This window comes from Oryctolagus cuniculus, chromosome 12 (assembly GCF_051225735.1).
Source record: "Oryctolagus cuniculus isolate XC-2025 breed Fujian yellow rabbit chromosome 12, ASM5122573v1, whole genome shotgun sequence".
NCBI lineage: Eukaryota > Metazoa > Chordata > Mammalia > Lagomorpha > Leporidae > Oryctolagus > Oryctolagus cuniculus.
In genome coordinates, this window is record NC_142878.1 from 19,261,589 (window position 1) to 19,283,244 (window position 21,656).

General features: G+C 44.6%; 1 protein-coding gene across 1 annotated transcript in view; it reads left to right on the top strand.

The window, feature by feature from the left end:
- SLC35F4 (solute carrier family 35 member F4) overlaps positions 1–1,864 on the top strand; it is a 344,601-nt gene extending 342,737 nt beyond the window's left edge. Inside the window, exon 8 of the mRNA XM_002718268.6 lies at positions 1,437–1,864. Coding sequence (XP_002718314.3) covers positions 1,437–1,678 — 242 coding nt within the window. The 3' untranslated portion in view covers positions 1,679–1,864. The remainder of the gene's footprint in view (positions 1–1,436) is intronic.
- Positions 1,865–21,656: the final 19,792 nt, after the last annotated feature.

The following is a 21,656-nucleotide window of genomic DNA, read 5'->3' on the forward strand; positions in this document are numbered from 1 at the left end:
ACTCATTCACCCAACAATAAGTTCTCAGCACCTAGTGTATGCCAATTATTGTGGTAACCCTGGTGATGGATCCTGAATAAGGCACAGTCCTTGTCCTCTTCACCATGTAGCATAGAAGGGAAAACAAAGGGAACAGAGCAATTACAATGGCGAGAGAGAAGTGGTTTACCAAAAGTATAGACTGAAAGAGCACATAGGAGGAACATCTAAGTGGTTCCTTTCAAGAAGTCAAGAGGGAGAAAATCTAATGGTGAGTCTGGCTGGGTACAAAGATGGATGAGGAGAGAAGAGCATCCCATGCGAAAAGAATAGTATGGGTGTGGCCAACACCTCCACCTCTAGGTATATACCTCAAGCATTTGAAAGCAGGATTCCAATACCCTTGTACAAAACTGTTCATAGCAGTACTATTCATGGTAGCCAGGATGGGAACACCTAAATGTTCATCCACAGAATGAACTGTGCATTGCACAAAGAACCTCAAAAATATGACGCTAAGTGAAAGAAGCCAGGCACAAAAGATCACATGGTGTAAGATTCCACTTATATGAAGTATCCAAAACAGGCAAATTCATGGGGGGGCGGAATGGATTGATGGTCACTAGGGACTCTAGAGTAAGAGGAAGGGGCACAGGACAAACTACTTAAAGGGTGTTGGGTTTTGTTTTGAAGTGATGGAGATATTTGGGAAGCAGAGAGGGTAGCTGCACAGCAGTGTGAATGTACTAAATGTCATTGAATTCACTTTAATGTTCATTTAATATTCTATAAATCACCCTCAGTTAAAATTCATTTAAAAATAACACTGTGGCCAGCGTTGTGGGCGTAGCAGATAAAGCTGCAGCCTGTGATGCCGGTGTCCCATATGGACACTGTGACCTGGATGCTCTACTTCTGATCCAGCTCCCTGCTGATGCCTCTGGGAAAGCAGCAGCAGATGGCCCAAGTGCTTGGGCCCCTGCATTCATGGGAGCGACCTGGATGAAGCTCCTCGCTCGTGGCTTTGGCCTGGCCCAGCCCTGGTTGTTGGGGCCATTTGGAAAGTGAACCAGCAGATGGAAGATCTCTCTCTCTCTCTCTCTCTTTCTCTCTCTGCCTTTCAAATAAATAAATAAATCTTGAAGAAAAAACCATCTAGAAAGGCCTAAACATGAGTTAGCTTGGCCCATTTGAAAATTCAGTGAAACTACAGATGGGCAAGAGGGTGTAGAAGTATCAAGAACGAAAACTAAAAAGGTTACTAGCCTTGAAGGTTGAGTACAATTTAGAAAGAGGGAGGGGACAGCAAGCATAGCCAGCGATATGGAAAAAGGAAACTCCAGCTTGAAAAAATACAGGAGTTTGGCAATGTCTAGAAGTGACACTGACCTTGGTCGCTTGTTTACAAAGCTCAAAAATAGCCATGGATTGTAACTGACCTGATTTTTCTCCCCTAGCTGTGGATCTCCTGAAGCAGGAGGTGATATTCAATGTCGTCCGCCTGGCTGCCACCATCATTATCTGCCTTGGGTTTCTGCTGATGCTCCTGCCTGAAGAGTGGGATGAAATGACGCTGAGATTCATCAACAGCCTAAAGGAAAAGAAGAGTGAGGAGCACATGGATGACGTAACCGATTCCAGTGTGCACCTGCGGAGTAGAAGCAGGGCCAACGGGACAGTGTCGATCCCGCTGGCCTGACCAGGGATACCTGTCAAATGCACGTGAATGTATATTCTGTGAATATAATCAAATTTTCTCACTATCTGTACACTCCAACGACAGTATTAACTCAATTTGGATAAGTCATCTGTGAAATAATGCCAACAGTAAAAGTTTACATTTATATGCTTATCAAGGAACTGGTGTAAATAATCATAATAAAATTTTTTAATGAAAATATATCTATCCTTGTCCTATCTCTCCTTGTTTGGAGGGAATCCCCCCAACTCCCATAACTTCCTGAAAAAGACATCTAGTTTACTCCTTGGCTTATCTTTCTCTCAGCCAGAACTGAGACATTTTCATTCAAGCAGAGAGTTTTCTAGGAGGAAAACACATGGTAATGATACACATTTTATGTTTGTTTAAGTCTAGCAAACGCCTGGAAACCTGAGAGCTGGATAGTCATTAAAGAAATGTCACCAAAGCACCTTGCATTGCAAGACCTACACTGGCAACAATGATGATGTAAAGATACATGAGTAGGTCTTTATGTACTTTCAACATTCGTAGAGTAGGATAGCGTACAAGATAATTTACAGACTCTCTGATACAAGGTAGACATTTGAAAATGGCACAATGGATAGAAAGAGGACATGAGCCATCTCTAAAGTCCGTCCGCATCAAGTCTCTTGAAATAATTTTTTATATTTGCTGCCAATTTTTCAGTCCCTCCCCTCCGGTCCCCGCCATCATTCTTCTGGAGAATGACCTCTCTCCTGCCACATCATACCAACACTTTTCAACCCTTACCTTAAGGTACTCTCGGGTACAGTTTCCACGGTGACCCCTCCTTTTTTCCTAAAACTCTCTTTGCTCAGATCCTGTTATCATCACCTGGTTCTTGCTCCACCTCAGTGGTTGCTTCTCTGAGCTCTTCTGCCCAGGCTGATCTCAGCACCTGCAGTTTTCTCCAGGCGCAGTCCTGGCCCCGTTTAGCATCTCACTCCACACTCTCTCCCTCAGGGGGCTCAGCTCCTCTGCTCCCATGGCTTCATCTGTCATCCATATGGTGATAACTTAAACAAATCTTCCTCTCCAACCCAGCTTTGTTCCTTGGGCTTCAGATCTGATTCAAATGCCTTCTGCAGCTCACTGGGATGCCTCCTTATACACATCATATATAGCAAAAGAGTTGTATTTGTCACCATTCCTCCCCAGGCTACTCCTCTCCCTGGCCCCCTGCTGAGGTTAATGCTGTCATCATTCACTCTCTGCCAAAGCTAGGGGTCAACCTCAATCTATGCCATCTCACTCTCCACATCTAAACAATGTATTTGGTTGATCTGTTGAGTCCACGTGCTTCTCTCCTACACTGCGTGTTCCAGGCTGTCATCATCTCCTACCCTGACTACCACAATACTCTTTTTACTGGTCTCTCTAATACCTACCCTTGCCTCTCTCCAATCCCTTTGTACCCTACAGAATGACTATTCTAACATAAATTTAACCATTCTACTCCCTTGTATAAACTGCTTTAGTTACTTCTCATTGTCCTTAGAAAATGACCTGTCATTCAAAGTTCATCACCATTGGTCCCTAACAGCCTCTAGTGCAGCAACATGTAGATCATTTTTGTCACAGTGTCTTGATTTTCCATGCCTGAAATGCTCTCATGGGCTTTTCAGCCAGATCTGAATGCCTTAAGGGCTGATTCTGAGGTCAGAGTGCTATTTCTACCTAGCACTTTAAGTATGGTTGGTGCAATGGGTAATCTGCATTGTTAATTTCATTACATTTTATTTCATTTGGAGTTGAATTTAAGTAGCCACATCAGCTAGTATACCTACATTATATTCTGTGTCCCCCTAGAATTTATATGCTTCGGCAGCATAAGACTTCTTGCAGTTCTTCAGTGAAGCCACGCTCTCTTTCTTGCATTCTCTTTCCTTTTCCTATCACTTCAACACTCTTGTCTAGGCTTCATGAAATTATTTGTTGATATTTTCCTGGAAAATGTTGTCTTATCCCCCAGGTTGAACAATGTGGCTTCCTTAGCAGTCTCTGCTTGCCCCCGTTAGAGCACTGATTGCCCCAAGTGGTGATTGTTGTCCTTCTTGTCTGAGCTTCCTACAGACCCTGAGCTACTTGAAGCAGGAGCTGTGCAGCAGCCATCATGGTGTTTCCAGTGCCTGGTGCTTCCATAGACATTCATAAATGAGTGAATGGGTAACTTTACACCAGATATAAGCCTGCCTCCTTGAAAACCTTGTTGGGTTAGTCTCAGTTAAGGACAAGCATTCCTGTTGGTGAGACTGGTTCAATTAAGGAGTGAAACAGGTTCAATGTCCAATAGCCTTTGTCATGTTTCCACAAAACATTGATAAATTCTAAACCGAGTGAAGGTACCCCTTCCCAAAGGATCTAGTTTCCACACCAAGCAATTCAAGATCCTCTGCACTTGGTGCAAAATGCAATGTGAGAAGCCAAGACTTTGTATCATCTGTTTTTACATTCATTTTTATTCAAGTGTCCCTAAAAGTGTAGGTGAGATAATTAACAGGCAACAAAAAAGGACCCAGAATATCAGACCTGCTGGCTGAGCATCTTGGTAAGTAAAAACCATAATGTGTGAAGCCTTTGATTTATCTGTCACTTTCTGAAAAAGCAGAGCCATTCTCCTGGCACAGATAAATGACATGATGCACACCAAAATAATTACCATGACACATTTTAAGCTTCTTGGAAAATGGTACAAAGTAAATGGAATGCGTTATGAGTAAATATGAATTAATTCCTTATCCAAGTAGAGTTAGTTTTGACTGTTTAAATGTCTTATTGGCATGAACAAAGCCCTTGCTTTGTTCTTAAATTACTGTTAAATAGTAGTAATCACTGACTAAACCCCTCCAGCATCATGCCATTATTTAACATGACATTTAAAATTGCATTCTGACATCCTTAAGAAATGAGTTGTTTTGCTGTTTTGACGATTCACTTTGAAAAATGGAGTCAGTTAGCCTGGAAAGCACTAATTCAACCTAAGACTGATCACTGCAATTAGTTCCGTCTATATTAAGAAAACACTTCCATTATGGTATTCATTCTATTCTTCAAAAATTATTAGATTATACTTCCAGCTCTGAAGAAAGGTATTTGTTGGATTGCTACTAACCGACCCCTCCCTAAAGCAATGCTGCCCAGGAGAATTTTCTGTGATCATAGAAAAGTTCTATGTCTGTGCAGTGGGCAGGAATATACTAAAGTATAAGTGGACCCTGCTTCCCAGAGCTTTCAACTTTTATAGGTAAGTTGTCATTCTGACAACATAAAGAAACTTATTTAAATCAGCTTTGGGAATGTGAGATAGTCCCTTTAATTCAGGTAGAGTAATCATAAATCAAGACAATAGTACTTTTCCTTGCTACCTTTCATGGTTATTCTGAGCAACAGATGAGGTCATGTGTTTCAGTTACTGGACAGATACGGTTGGGCCTGCTTTGTGTCTGTCATGCCTTCCTTGCTCCAGATTCAGTTGGGTGGGGCAGGCACAGGAAGCAGCAGTCACTGCACAGTGGTTAATTTGCCACTTGGGCCATGTGCACCCAGTGTCACAGTGCCCAGGTTCAGTGTCACTTCCAATTCAAACTTCCCACTAATGTGCATCCTGGGAGGCAGCAGATGATGGCTCAAGTACTTGGGTCCCTGCTGCCCACGTGGACACCAGGATGGAGTTCTAAACTCCTGGCTTCGGTCTGGCCGCACCCTGGCTGTTGTAGGCATTTGGGAAATGAACCAGAAGATTGAAGATCTGTCTGTCTGTCCCTCTCCCCCTCCCAACCCCATGTCTGTCTTGCTCCCTTAAGTACCCTCTATAACCATCCGAATCTGTGCTTTTTAAAACATTTTATATATATATATATATATTTATATTTATACACACACATATACACATGTGTGTATAAATATATATATACATGTATATAAATATATATTTATATATATAAATATATATACACGTGTGTGTGTGTGTGTGTGTGTGTGAATGACAGAGAGAGAGACAAAGCCCCTACCTTGAGGGTAGGAGATTCTTTTTTTTTTAAGATTTATTTATTTATTTGAAAGGCAGAGTTACAGAGAGGCAGAGGCAAATTGTGGGGGGGGGGGTCTTCCTTCTGGTGGTTCACTCCCCAATTGGTAGAAACGGCCAGAGCTGCAGATCTGAAGCCAGGAGCTTCCTCCAGGTCTTCCTATGTGGATGCAGGAGCCCAAGGACTTGGGCCATCTTCCACTGCTTTTCTAGGCCATAACAGAGAGCTAGATGGGAAATGGAGCAGCCAGGACTTGAACCAGCATCCACATGGGATGCCGGCACCGCAGGCAGTGGCTTTACCCGCTTTGCCACAGCACCGGCCCCAGGGTGGGAGAATCTTGGTCCTACCTCTTTTTTTTTATTTTTTTTATTTTTTGACAGGCAGAGTGAACAGCGAGAGAGAGAGACAGAGAAAGGTCTTCCTTTTGCCGTTGGTTCACCCTCCAATGGCCGCCATGGCCAGCGCGCTGCGCTGATCCGATGGCAGGAGCCACAGCACCGCCCCTCACCTATTTCTTTTTACTTTGTTATTATTGCTACCAGAAATCTAAAACTTAAAGAAAAGGTTTGCATTTTTTTTTTTTGACAGGCAGAGTGGACCATGAGAGAGAGAGACAGAGAGAAAGGTCTTCCTTTGCCGTTGGTTCACCCTCCAATGGCCGCCGCGGCCGCTGCGCTGCACTGCGGCCAGCGCACCGTGCTGATCTGAAGGCAGGAGCCAGGTACTTATCCTGGTCTCCCATGGGGTGCAGGGCCCAAGCACCTGGACCATCCTCCACTGCCTTCCCGGGCCACAGCAGAGAGCTGGCCTGGAAGAGGGGCAACCGGGACAGAATCTGGCACCCCGACCGAGACTAGAACCCGGTGTGCCGGCGCCGCAAGGCGGAGGATTAGCCTAGTGAGCTGCGGCGCCAACCAGGTCCTGGTTCTTAATACAAACCTTATTCTTTCTAAAATCCAGGAGGGAATGGCATCTGCAATTCATCAGATGGCTAGCAGAGTTCAGGGGCTAAACACATCCATCCTTTAATCCAAACACCACCCTTCCTAGAGGCAAGCTACTAATTTCTCTACCTCTCAACTGCATCAGCACCAGAACGGAATACTGCAGCAAGATACGGAGAAAGGGAACGCACACACTGTTGGTGGGAATGTAAACTAGTGTAGCCAATAGTTTCTCAAAAAACTAGAAATAGAACTGCCTTGTGACCCAGCAATCCCAATACTGGGTACACATCCAGAAGACAAGTAATTGTACTATCAAAGAGAGAACTGCTCCACGATGTTTACTGCAGCACTGTTCACAGTAACCAAGATAGTGAGTGGTTCACCATTAGATGAATGGATGGAGAAAGTGTGGTATATATTCACCCTGGAGTACCTTTCAGCCGCAGGGAAGAATAAACTCCTGTCATTTACAACAAAATGGATGGAACTGGAGGAATAAAGCAAGCCAGACACAAAAAGACAAACACCACATGTTCTCCCTCAAATGCAGGAGCTAAATAAATTTTTTTAGTCCCACCTCAATCTAAATACAGAATACTGATTATCTGAGGCTTTGAGGAGTGCTTTAGATCTTAAAAAATGGGAGGGGTCCACGCTGTGGCATAGCAGGTAAAGTGGCTGCCTGCAGTGCCAGCATCCTATATGGGCACAGGTTCGAGTCCTGGCTGCTCCACCTCCGATCCAGCTCTCTGCTGTGGCCTGGGAAAGCAGTAGAGGATGGCCCAACTCCTTGGACCCCTGCACCTGTATGGGAGATCCGGAAGGAACTCCTGGATCCTGGCTTCAGATCGGCACAGCTCCAGCCATTTCTACCAACTGGGGAGTGAACCAGCAGAAGGAAGACCTCTCTCTCTTTCTTCTTCTCCTTCTTTCTCTGTTTAACTCTGACTTTCAAATAAATAAAATTACATCTTTTAAAAAAATGGGAAAGTGTATGTGGGGTTCATTACTTGTGACAAGTATGTCATGCTAATATCAGATATTGATTAAAGGGGAAGCTAGATGTGATGTCATCTATTGGATGTGACAAATAAATCATACTAATAACAGATGTTAATAACCAAGGAAGCCAGGTGTGGGGTATATGGGAACGCTCTGTGCTACATCACCCTTTTTGACTTGAAAATTCAAAACTATTCTGAAATAAAAAAAAATAAATGATTAAAAATAATTATCATTTGGAACTGTTGAAAACATAAAATAGCATGCATGAAAACCTGACTACGCTGACGGACAGTCCAGATTGGTAACCCTAGTAAACCCTGCTTAACTCCCTCCTGGTCCTTTTCCAGAACGCTCGTGCACAGACTGGGCCCCAGGATCATCCTCGCGGCCAGTGATTTCACAGCGCTGTGCCAGAGCAACGTCACAGAGTCTGGGGCTGGGCAGGAAATTTTACCCAAAACAAACCAGAAAGACAGAAAGAAGCCTGGCATGAGGAACGCTCGGAGGAAGCAAAAATGGATATGCCATTTCCATTTGCCTGGTCCCCCCAGCGCTCTGCACCGGGCATTCTTACCCAGTCAGTGGAACTAATTGCCTGACAAAAAGACAGACTAGCGACTCGGGCTCTGAAATTAAAATCACTTCAACCACGTCCTGATCTCTTCACAAACAGATTATAGGCAAATCAATTTTACTCATCCAGGCTTTGCACGCCTGCTAATTTTCTGCAGATGCTTTGTCAAGATCTACCAGAGGACAAATGATGTGGAGAAGGACAATCCGCCAGATGAAAGAGCGGGCAGTGTGGCTAGCCGAGCATGAGGGTGCGTCTAGTATTTAAGCGTAAATCCTCTTTCTTGCTTATCCGTGAGCCCCTGTCACACACACAAAGAACACCTAGCGCTAGCCTTGCTGGTTTCTCTGGCAGGCTAGAGCAAGAAGTCTCTATTAGTTCGGAGTCATGTTGTGTCTTTTCTCCTCCGCTTCTGTTGCAATTGGAGGTGAAGCAGAGGAGAGACTGGGGCAAGGACATGAGGGACTTCGTGCCAAGGGCTCAGAGGCTGAGCCAGCAGAGACCCCACACTTGACTGCATCGATTGGCCAATGCGCCCCCAACACATGCGCCACCAGATCAAAGACTCCTGCCCCACTGTGTGCTGGCGACCAGAGCAGCACATCCCTTTGGAGAATGAGGAGACTGAAAAGCAGGATTTCTTAGCCTGAACTGAGGGATGGGCTTCAGGGACAGTTCCAAGAAGTCCCCGATGGAGTTTTAGAAACAGCACAAACTTGGCTGCTTTATTCTGTCGCACCATGTTCTGAGAATTCAGGGATTTCAAAACATCTCTGTCCTACATACACTGAGCCACCAGCCACAGTGGCTATTGAAATGTGACTAGTCCAGATTAATATGCACTGTGTCAATCACACCAGACTTTGAAGTCAATATAAGAAAATGAAAATAAGCTCTTTCATTAACAGCTTGGAACTCATTTCATATTGAAATGAGAATATTTTCAATATACTGGGTGAAAAAAATTGATGCTTTAAAATTAATTTCACCTTTTTTTAAAGATTTATTTGTTTATTTGAAAGGCAGAGTTACAGAGAGGCAAAGGCAGAGAGAGAGAGAAAGGAGAGAGGTCTTCCATCTGCTAGTACACTCCCCAAATGGCAGCAAAGACCAAAGCTGCACCAATATGAAGCCAGGAGCCTCCTCTGAATCTCCTACAGGGGCCCAAGGACTTGGGCCATCTTCCACTGCTTTCCCAGGCCACAGCAGAGAGCTAGATAGGAAGTGGAGCAGCCGGGACTTGAACCGGCTCCCGTATGGGATGCTGGCACTGCAGGCGGCAGCTTTACCCGCTACGCCACAGCACCGCCCCTCACCTATTTCTTTTTACTTTGTTATTATTGCTACCAGAAATCTAAAACTTAAAGAAAAGGTTTGCATTTTTTTTTTTTTGACAGGCAGAGTGGATTGTGAGAGAGAGAGACAGAGAGAAAGGTCTTCCTTTTGCCGTTGGTTCACCCTCCAATGGCCGCCGCGGCCGGTGCATTGCACTGCGGCCGGCGCACCGCGCTGATCCGATGGCAGGAGCCAGGTACTTTTCCTGGTCTCCCATGGGGTGCAGGGCCCAAGCACTTGGGCCATCCTCCACTGCACTCCCTGGCCACAGCAGAGAGCTGGCCTGGAAGAGGGGCAACTGGGACAGAATCTGGCGTCCTGACCGGGACTAGAACCCGGTGTGCCAGCGCCGCAAGGCGGAGGATTAGCCTAGTGAGCCGCGGCGCCTGCGAGATTTGCATTTTCATCTCATGTTAGGTTTCTTGCAGATGGCACTGCTGTCCAGGCTGGCTAGATTAAGCATCCCTTGCATGGAGGTCCTCCTAGCCCTGGCTGCTACAAAATGTCTTAGACCAAGTGACTTAAAACACAAACTTGTTTCTCACAGTTCTGGGGACCCAGACGTCCAAGATCAAGGATCTGAAAGATTCCTGTGTGTGGACTCACTTCCTGGCTCATGGAAGATGTCCTCTCAGTGTGAACTCACACGGTTAGAGGGGCAAACAGGCGGCTGGGACCTCTTCAATATCAGCACTAAGCCCACTGGTGCGGGTGTGGTCCTGAAGACCTAATCACCTCCCTCGGGGGTAGGACCCCCGCGTGTGGATGTTGGACACCACCTTTCAGCCCGCAGCAGAGGGACGCACAGGATAACTGTGGGAAGCAAAAATTATTTGGTCAGATTCTGTCAGTCAAGACAAAACACACTGAGCAGTGCTTATGCCAGGCAGGTGAGAGCTGGCAGCCGCTGGTGAAGGGAAGACGCGGAGGCAGAGAGAGCATTTTGAAATTACAAGCAACTGGAAAACTCGACGAAGGGCTGAGAGAATGAGTGGGTTCAAAGCAGCAAGGAACTTTCATCTGATACCGGTTCTCTCCACTGCAGATATGACAGAAACGGCTTTGAATCCTGAAAGGCAGGAAGACAGTGATAATGATTAGAGTGGAAAGGAAGATCTTACTTGGGAAAAGACAACTTCGACTTTTTAGAGATTGAAATTCACTTGCAGGAAGGCAGCTTGATCGCTTTCCTCTTAGAACATTAATGCAAGTACCTGAGGCGAAAGATCGGGAATGTATTATTTAAAAAATTATTTATTTGAAAGTCAGAGTTACACAGAGAGGAGAGACAGAGAAAGAGAGAGGTCTTCCATCGGCTGATTCACTCCCCAAGTTGCCATGACAACCAGGGCTGAGCCAAGCAGAAGCTGGGAGCTGCATCTAGGTCTCCCACACAGATCATCCTTCGTTGCTTTTTCCAGACCATTAGCAGGGAGCTAATTGGTAGTAAAAGTGGAAGAGCCAGGACAGGAAGCAGCAGCCAGACGGGATGCTCACAGGTGGTGGCTTTACCTGCCATGCCCCACAACGCCTGTCCCTTACACAGTTTCTGATGTAGATCATACGGTCAGGACAGCCCTGGGCAATGGGTAACAACTTAACTCTGGTAGATGCTGCCCAAATTGGGCAGTGTCCAGGGACAGGCTAGCTAGGGAGCCATCAAGTAGCTTCATAAGCTAGCATCTGCCCAGGGGAAGTCACCAATGTGTTGGGTCCTACAGACAGCCCAGTTGTTCTCAAATTGTTGTTCCTTGGGCAGCTGCACAGGAACTTGGTAGAAGTGCAAGTTCTTGAGTTTCATCTGGTGCTTAGTGAGCGGAATCTCTAGGGCTGGAACATGGTAACCCAACTCTAGCAAGGTCTGACTGCTGCTAGCCAAGCACATGTTCAGATGATTCCAACGCAGCCAAGGTTTGGAAGAGACAAGCCTAATGACCACCATACTATAAACACAAAGTAATTTCTTGATCATCATAAATTGAGCTGTCATGAAGACTCAAACTCTCACATTAGTAAGGCTAGAAAGATCTTTCCTTAACAGGAGACTCTACTAGGAAGCTTCGCCTTAATGAAAAGTTTGCTAGGAAACCTGAAATCAATGCAAAGAGAGTCAGGTGCAAGATTCAGATTCTTCCCTTCCAGTTTTGACTTCAATTTCTTTTTTTAATGTATTTATTCATTTATTTGAAAGAGTTGCAGAACGAGAGGGATAGAGGGAGAGAAAGAGAGAGATCTTTCACTCCCTAGATGGCCACATTGGCTGGGGCTGGGCCAGGCCAAAGCTAGGAACCAGGAGCTTCTTCCTGGGCTCCCACATGAGTGGCAGGAGCCCAAGCACTTGGGCCATCTTCTGCTGATTTTCCCAGGCCATTAGCAGGGAGCTGGATTGAAGTGGGGCAGCCCTGTCTCAAACCGGTGCCCATATGGGATGCCAATGTCACAGGCAGTAGCTTTACCTGCTACACCACAATGCCAGCTCCTTGACTTCAATTTCAACTCCCACTCCCTGGTGGGGATGGGCTCACCCCTACTGGACAACCACAAATTGCATGGAGAAGAATATGAAGAGCAAACTGGTCCAGTTGCTCCCAGCCTAAGCCAATGATGTATATGTTTTTACCGAACCCTGCTTGGAAATTCCCCTGAGCTATGGACGTTAACAAGCAGGCATGATAGATTTGCCAACACTGGATTTACAGACACAGAATCACGTGAGTACTTCCCTTACACGTGCATTTTCATGTTAGAGTGTAACCCCAGAATCTATTTACCTAGGTAACTGACAGTGACACACTGGAATTCAGTCTCTGCTAAGACCTTTGCCCCAGTCCCATCAATGTCCTTTGCTTACCCCACGCTAAAAATCCCAAGAATGCAGAAGCAGGACACTCTCCACCTTTGTGTGTTATTGATTATGTAATTTATTTGGGCATACTCAGCCAAAATTTCCACATTGTTGTGTCTTTATTTGTATTAGTTTTTCTTAGTACTCAAGCATGTCCTCTTCTTTCTTAAAGCTCTTCTACAAATACAATTATGACACAATTTCTAAACATAAACAGCATTCTGATCTTTAATAATTCTGTTTCTGTGAGCTAATACCAGCGCACCCTCATTTTCCAAATAAAAGTTTTCTCTTTTCTCGACTCACCTCCACAAAGCACCTAGCAACTCTGAGCAGTGAACACAGCAATGTTTTCTGTTTCAGGCTGATCACCCACTGCTGCTGGTGGGTTTATTCCCTGAAAATGTTGACACAAGTAATGACGCTGGAGGTGGACCCTGAACTGTTTCCTACTGCTGACCTAGAAAGGCTTCTGTCTTTACGAAGCCATTGTGATTACCTAATCTTAATGGTTGCATGGACTTTACCACTTAACTCTTAGCCTCCCTAGGACCCCTCAGCACATCTCTGTCTCCTCATCACCCTCCCATTCACTGTTTACATCCACATTCATCATGGTAACCCTGTGGCTCCACCTGTTCTAAAATGAGTAGCCGAACCATGAAAAACTGCTGTTCAATATGGTTCTAGAGTTAGCAAATTTGAATCCATTGTAATTCTTTAAAAAAAAAAAGATTTATTTATTTGAAAGGCAGAGTTATAGAGAAGCAGAGGCAGAGAGAGAGGGGGGGGGGGAGAGAGAGAGAGGTCTTCCGTCTGCTGGTTCAATCCTCAGACAGCCTCAATGGCCAGAGCTGAGCCGATCTGAAGCCAGGAGCCAGAAGCTTCTTCCGGGTCTCTCATGTGGGTGCAGGGGCTCAAGGACTTGGGCTATCTTCCACTGCTTTCCCAGGCCACAGCAGAGAACTGGATCAGAAGTACAGCAGCCAGGACTCGAACCGGTGCCCAGATGGGATGCTGGCTTTGCAGGCGGCAGCTTTTACCCACTACACCACAGCACTGGCCCCCTGAATGCACTGTAATTTTTATAAAAGTTGCCACTCAACTATTCTAAATGAAAACCATATGTTAAGCAGAATATTTATTTGATAAAAATAATCCATCCCTAGTCCATAAAAACAAAAGTTTATATTGTAATTATAGATCATATCACATGATACCAAGATTAAGTCATTTAGTTATTTTTGTCAAATAGCCATTTGTCATTTCTGATGACTGTGAACAATTAAATAATCAAAATCTCATGTAACAAGGTAATTCAAGAAAGCATTTGTGAGTTTTGGGAGCAGAAATTCTGCTTTATTCATCTTTGCATGCCCAGCTACAAGTGCACAGTGATGGGAAGGGAGATGGGAGCCAGGAAGGAAGGAAGGAGGGAGGGAAGACAGGAAGAGGGAAGGCAGGGAGGGAATTTCATTTTCGTCGAGATTAAGATTGATTTCTTTTTTTGATTTATTTATTTGACAGGTAGAGTTATAGACAGCGAGAGAGAGAGACAGAGAGAAAGATCTTCCTTCCGTTGGTTCACTCCCCAAGTGGCCGCTACGGCCAGCGCTGTGCCGGTCTGAAGCCAGGAGCCAGGTGCTTCCTCCTGGTCTTCCATGTGGGTGCAGGGCCCAAGCACATGGGCCATCCTCCACTGCCTTCCTGGGCCACAGCAGAGAGCTGGACTGGAAGAAGAGCAACCGGGACTAGAACCGGCACCCATATGGGATACTGGTGCCCCAGGCAGAGGATTAACCAAGTGAGCCACGGCACCTGGCCTCAAGATTGGTTTCTTTATTAAATAAATACTTACTGGCATAGTTTTATAATGCTTGCAATTCCATCTCTCATTGTGTTGGTGAGAACCAGCACCCCTGGGAGGGAAAGAGATTTAAGGACACTAGCAAAAAATTTAAAAATTAAAACTAAATTAAATGAACTAGTTCCATGGTCCTGTGAAGTCTTGCTGTTCCGAAGCATGTGACTGAGGTCCCAGCTGCTATGGACAAGAGGGGCCCTGGATTTGTTTGCAGGCACACCCTAGAGCTATCGTGCTAGGGCCAGGGCTCATGGACCAGCTCAGACCACAGACCAAATTCGGTTTCATTTAGCTGCTTCGGTAAGGGTCCTAGCTGGAGGCATGAAAATGTGGGGCAGGGAGAGGAATCCACTTGGGAGACAGCCAGAGGAAATCAGCATTTCTTCCTGACTCCTATGGGGGCCTGAGCTCCCACCGGAGTTCACATCGATGTCCAGAATCATAGAACCTCAAACAGAAAGATCCTCAATGCACAGCCATTCCAACCCTGCCCAATACCACGTCTCCTCTAAACTGCCCCAGAGGAGTGGCCACCGAGCCATGGCCAGGGCACCCCAGCAAAAGGAAACATGATTCAAGGAGCCTGTCCTGTTTCAGACTCAATTGCTTGAAACCCGTAATTGTAATTATTGGAGTTCCTCTGTGTAATGAGCTGACATTTGCTTTCCTGAATTTTCCACCTGATGATTCTGTGACTTAGAGCTACACAAATCATTCAAGTCTTTTGTACACAGAAGGAATGCCATGTTTCTTCTGGAGTTTTCCTTTAAGCTACATAATCATCCCCCAATGGGCACATCAGTGCATTTCAATATATCAAAAATCTCTTAACATGTGAGATACCTAGACCTGGACTCAGTATTCATTGTGCAGGTTAACCAACACAGAGTGTATGGCTAGCATCACTTCCCTTGTCAAGGCCAGTCTATCTGCACTGAACTTTTACTGCATGCTTAGCTAGGAGGCCTTCCAGCCTGCATTACTTACCCGCCTCAAATCTCAATTTTCCTATCTATGAAATGAGGATGCTAACAGTGATTCTCAAAAAAAAAAAAAAAATTGCCTTGAGCGTTAGCACATATTGCTTAGAACATAGGAAGATATCCAATAAAAATAAGTTATTATTACATGGATTAAAAATTTAGGAAGTTTTTTTCCTTTTCTAACACTGTCCCCGGCTTCCCAATAAACATAGGTTAATGATGAAAAATCAAACCTCAGTTATGATCATGAGAGAAGCTCATGGTTAGAAGGCAAAGTCTTTGATGATTATATTAGGTAACTAATGATGCACAACAAATTACTCCAAAATGTAACAGCTTGAAACAGGTGTATTTGTCATATCAGAGATTCTGTGGTCAGGAACCCAGGTGCAGCTCAGAGGATCTGCTTGCAAGCTCATTCACATGGTTGTTGGCCGGCCTTGGGTCCTTGATAGTTTTGGGGGAGAGTCATACACAAGACTCTCACAGGGCAGAGAACCACATGCAAGCTGGCCTTTCCTGGAGCAGGTTAACATGAGATAGCGGTCAGGAAAGAATCCAGAGTACTTTTGCAATGTAATGTCAGTCAGTAAGAATACCCCATCACTCCCACTGTGTCCTATTTGTTAGAAGTGAATGGATAAGTACAGCCCACACTCAAGGCTGGGGTTGGGGAGTCAGGGGTGTTATGTAAGGACATGATTATCAGGAGGTGGGGACCATCTTAGAAACTGCCTACTGCAATGAGGTTATATCTTGTAAAGCTAGGCTGAGAAAGAGAAATGTATGTGTACACACACACACACACACACACACAACTGCCTGCTTCCAGCTTTGAGAGATGGGAAAGATGGATGCATTGCTGATAACATATTACAGATGTCAGAGTGGGAAAGGCTCAGAAACCTTGTCGAAGTCAGCTCCCTCATCCTCCGTTGGATAAAACCAAAACCCAGGCGAGCGAAGTAATCTTCACATGTCTGTGCATTAGCTTGTGAGCCACCTCTGTGGACTCTGGACTCAGCCCACTCTTGGCTCACTGCACCTCGCACCAGAGTTCCACTTTCCATCTCATCATGGGAAAGAGCACTGGTTTTCACCAAAGAGGCAGAGTTGTTCTCTCTTCCCAAATTAGTGAATCACATTTGCCATTGAACCTTCAAATGTGTCTATTAAAAATGGCCAATTAATAAGCAGATATTTTTGGTTGGTTCCACTAATCATTTTATTATACTGTCCTTTTTTCCTATTTGGATGAGAAAGAGGAATAATATTCTGCTGTTACAGATAAATCAGGCGAGTTTCATTCCCGACAACATAGGCAACATTGCCCGAAGAAAGTGCATACAGAAAAGGGGAGAATTACATTAGGCATCTACTTGCTCAGTGGCAGTTCATTAAAGTCTTGCAATTTGTGAATAAATTTTTGTCATCAATGTGCATGCCTTGACTCAGGAAACATTCCAATTTAGTTTCATCATCACCTGTCGTTTAGCCCGAGTATGGCTAACTGTGGGGTCAATTGATCAAACCAAAGCTGACTGGTCCAAAAGTTGCTCTTGGTTTGGCTGATGGAAAATAAACTTGCATTCTTTCCTCTGTGTGTTAAGTGTTACTCATGGCACTGTTGGCAGGTGCAGTGAGTTAATACATCATAGGAATGGCTCAATGCTGGTTGCTCATCTCTATGAAATTTGCAACTGATAACGAGGCCCAGGAGAATTAAGTAGACTTTCTATCAGAATATATATGTGATTGTGTCAGTCTTCAAGACCTGTTGTCTTTTTACTCTGACATATGACTTTTTTTCATGTTTGTAACCTTGTCGTGATGTTCTGTATTGTAGAGGGAGGGTGGTTGAGTCTAAAATAAAATGGGTTTAATGTCAGTAAGCTAAGCACACACAATTCTAGAGAATATTCCACCAGAGTTACTTCTAGTTCAATAAAATGTTCCTAGGGAAATGTTAACTGCCTTGATCTGATCAGCACACATGGTATACATGGATTGAAACGTCACACTGTAGCCCATAAGTATGTACAGTTTTGTTCATTAAAAATTTTTGATTGTGAACAAAGCAAGATTTATTTAAGTCAGAAAGTTCCTGCTGCAGCAGTCAGGGAGTGGGGAGGGTGTGGTTTCAAGGGAAGAGTTGCCCCACATGTTTTAATGTTCCTAACTATGTCGGTTAACAGGATATCATCTCTAGCCTGCTCACTGTGTGTCTCCAAACACTCTTCTTGGGTACAGGATGTCAGTCCTGGTCTCCTGCAGAGAATCCTTCAGCTACTTGTCCATCAGGAATCCTATTCCCTCCTCCTCCTCACACTCTCTCTCTCCCACTGTCCCCAGGTCCTTGGCCCTGATCACCCCCTTATTCCCTCTTTTCAAGATTTCACCATATGTCTAAGTGCTCCTAAAAGATATATCATTCTTGAGTGCTCCTTTAAATTTAATTAAGTTTAAGTTTCTCAAAAAAAAAAGTGAAGTTAACTTTGAGATGCAATGACTTTGAACAGCCCTTGTCTCGAGAAATAGTGTGTGTGTGTGTGTGTGTGTGCGCACGCGGGCACAAATTGTTGAACTCTTTACTTAGTAGAGAGTTGGTCTTCTGTGTGTAAAGCTAACTGAAAATGGATCTTAGTGGAGAATGGGACTGGGAATGGGAGAGGGAGGAGGAGGATGGGTGGGAGTGTGGGTGGGAGGGTGGGAAGAATCACTATATTTCTAAAGCTGTACTTTTGAAATGCATGAAATTTGTCTTCCTTAAATAGTTTCTTTGGGGAAAAAAAAAAAGATTTCACCTTTCCTGTGCCTTACCTTCACTGTCAGCTCTAAGTCAGTTTGCACCTTTCTCTGGTGGCCATCGCTCTCCCTTTCCTCCCTCCCCTTCTCTCTCAGAAACGTCAGCTCCTTCTAACAGTGGCTGCCTCATTGGAGGGGAATGGGCAACTGGGAATCAAATTTAAGAAGAATTCCACTTTCTAGTATCTGGAAGAAATCAAAGGTAAAGACAACCACGAAACAAATATGAAAAGTGTGCATCACTTTCAAACTAGGAAAGAGAAAAAGAAGAAGAAAAAATCAATTCAACCCATAGAAAGGGAGTCAGCACTAATTAACACATTCATTCCTCCCCAGAGTTTATTAATTGACTACTAGACATTACATCCCTGTTCATATTCACAGAGAAATATCCCGTTTCTCTAATCCAGGAATGATTTTTCTCCTCCTTTATTTGTTTTGGTCTATCTTGTCATCTGTTTGTCAACTTGACAATTGTTCTTGTCAAATGAACAATATTTTCAATAGTTCACTTCTCTTACAAACTCATGGGCCGTCTTGGCTCTCTCCTTCCCCAAACTCTCCTATGTTCCAAGGTTTAGTTGTGTAAAACAAAAATGAGCCACAGGGACCCACACTCCATGGTCACCACAAGGTAGTGTATTTCTCCAGCTCAACGATAACTTCCCAAAGACATCTTAAGAATCACAGATTGTTTATTCTTCTTTCAGAAGAAGGGTTTAAACTCCAAACTTCAGATAATGAGAAACTGATTTTGAAGCTCAGAAAATATTTGGTTAAGCACTTTTTCTACTTACTGAACCAATATTGCATGAAAGAGTTATAGAAGTTCAAACACAGGAGAGCGTAAGAGATTATTTTCTCTAAGCTTTTCATTTTAGAGATGAGAATACTGAGGCTCATAGAGGTTAAAATGGTTCACATAAGATTGATTCTGGAGCCAGCTGGAAGAGAGGCGAACCTGCACACCAAGTCTCTCATTACTAACTCATGGAGGAAGCAAAGTCTTACTTATGGTGCTCCAAAAAAACCAATCACACCTTTAACTGTTTATTGAGAACCTAGTACGTGTTCTACCTACTATATGTTCCAGATGTTGAGAAAATAAATGATCTGGATCTCACTCTGCAGGAATCAACAATGGCAAGATTAAGGAGACATCTGAGTGTCTGCACAAAGCCACATGGCTCACCGTAGCTTTGCATTTGCTTGTCTTATTTGCTTTAAGATAATGAAGTGATTCACTGAGATCTGTAAGTGACTTCATTGCTTAGGATGTTTTAATGAAATCTGCTCTGTTCCTAGGGGCTGAGCCTAGGGAGAGTCAAGATGGTACCACAGTGTCCTAGGAAAATGCTGGCTAACATGAGAAACAGCAAACACATCCTTGTTTATGCTGCAGGCAAACTCTATGTTCTACACTGGAAGAAGAACCAGGGGACTCAGGTCTTTTTAACTCACAAAATATTGACATTCTCATCTATGAACGCTATCATTTATTGATTAATAAATGAGAAAACACACACAGGGTGGCTTTAAGCCACTGAGCTCACCTCTTTGGACCTTGTTTTCTTTGCCTGTAAAATGGAGGTTTTGGACTAGATCAAGAATTCAAATGTAAGTACCATTGGGGTCTGGCAGGTGGAAATGAGTGAAAGAAAGACAGCCTTGGGGGGGCGGCGCTGTGGCGTAGCGAGTAAAGCCGCCGCCTGCAGTGCCAGCATCCTATATGGGTGCCAGTTCAAGTCCTGGCTGCTCCACTTCTGATCCAGCTCTCTGCTAAGGCCTGGGAAAGCAGTAGAAGATGGCTCAAGTCCTTGGGCCCCTGCACCTGCGTGGGAGACCCGGATCAGCCCAGCTCCGACTGTTGCAGACATTTGGGGGAGGTGAATCAGCAAATGGAAGACCTCTCTCTCTCTCTCTACCTCTGCCTCTTTGAAACTCAGCCTTTCAAATAAAAGGGGGGGCAGGCTTGATGTAAAACAGTAGTATTTGTTGGGACCCATGGCACAATTGGAGAATAGAAACATCTACGAAGAGCTCAAAACAAATTTAAAAAGAAAAACTTAAGACAGCCAAATTATGGTTCTTAGAAGACACACCTCTCTCTCTCTCTCTCTGCCTCTCCTTCTCTCTCTGTGGAACTCTGACTTTCAAATAAATAGGTAAATCTTAAGAAGGAGAAGAAGAAGGAAGAAGGAAGAAGAGGAGGAGGATGAAGAGGAAGAAGAAGAAGACACACTCTCTAATGAGCCACAAAAGGTACCGCCTTCAGTTTGTAGTGCACATGCATTCAAATGGCAGATGAAGAAGATTCTCCATCAGATACTTTTTCCCCCAGAAAAGTCATGTAGTTCAAGTGCAAGAAGGAGCAGGGAGTGAGAAGAGTTTGGAAGGACCATGTTGGGTGATGCTGGCAGTTCAAGGCAGGCAACTGGTAGCAATAGGTCCTACCAATTAGTTCTACCAATGCACCTCCATAACCCAGGGTTTCCTTAGGAAGTAACAGACTCTAAGGGGACCCCTGCAAGATGGAACACTCTCAGGAACCCTGAATCTTCCAGTCCCATGCCAGTTTCTTGAATCATCAGTTCTTCCACAGACACTTTACTTTTCCTTTACAGATTGCTTCCAAAGATAACCAACTAACTGTTCACCCTTTTGCAATGGGGCTTTGCAACTACTCTACCAATAGGTGGAGGAATCATTTCCTCTCCTCCTCAAATCTGGTCTTACGTAGCCTTGACCATGAGAATTCAGCAGAAGTGATGCTGTAGGATTTCTAAGACATTGAGAGTGTTGCTGGTTTGAATTTTCACCTTCTTCAAATCCCCAATATAACATATAAAATATTCAGGGCTATTCTGCTGGACAGACAAGTTGAGGAGACCTGCGATAAAAGGCCAATAGCCAGAATCTAAACCCCAACTTTTGATTGAGGCCATCATGAGCATTCTATCTTCAAACAGCACCCAGCTGAATACAGCCACACAAGTGGCCCCAGAGGAAGCAGAAGAACTTTCCAACTGAGCCCAAGCAACCACCAATTTTTTTATTCTTTTTATTTTTTTGACAGGCAGAGTGGACAGTGAGAGAGAGAGACAGAAAGAAAGGTCTTCCTTTGCCGTTGGTTCACCCTCCAATGGCCGCCGCAGCTGGCGCAATGCGGCCGGCGCACCGCGCTGATCCGAAGCCAGGAGCCAGGTGCTTAGCCTGGTCTCCCATGGGGTGCAGGGCCCAAGCACCTGGGCCATCCTCCACTGCACTCCCGGGCCACAGCAGAGAGCTGGCCTGGAAGAGGGGCAACCGGGACAGAATCTGGCACCCTGACCGGGACTAGAACCCGGTGTGCCAGCGCCGAAAGGCGGAGGATTAGCCTAATGAGCCGTGGCATCGGCCACAACCACCAATTTATGAGAAATACTCAATCCCAGTTGTTCTAAGTCAGAACTGCTAGATTACATGGTACTAGATCATTTTTTCTAAAGACACCAAGTTATGGTTATCCAGAGTGACAAGAGTCTTAGGCCAAATCTTCAACTCTGTAAAAGTCAGATCTTAATGG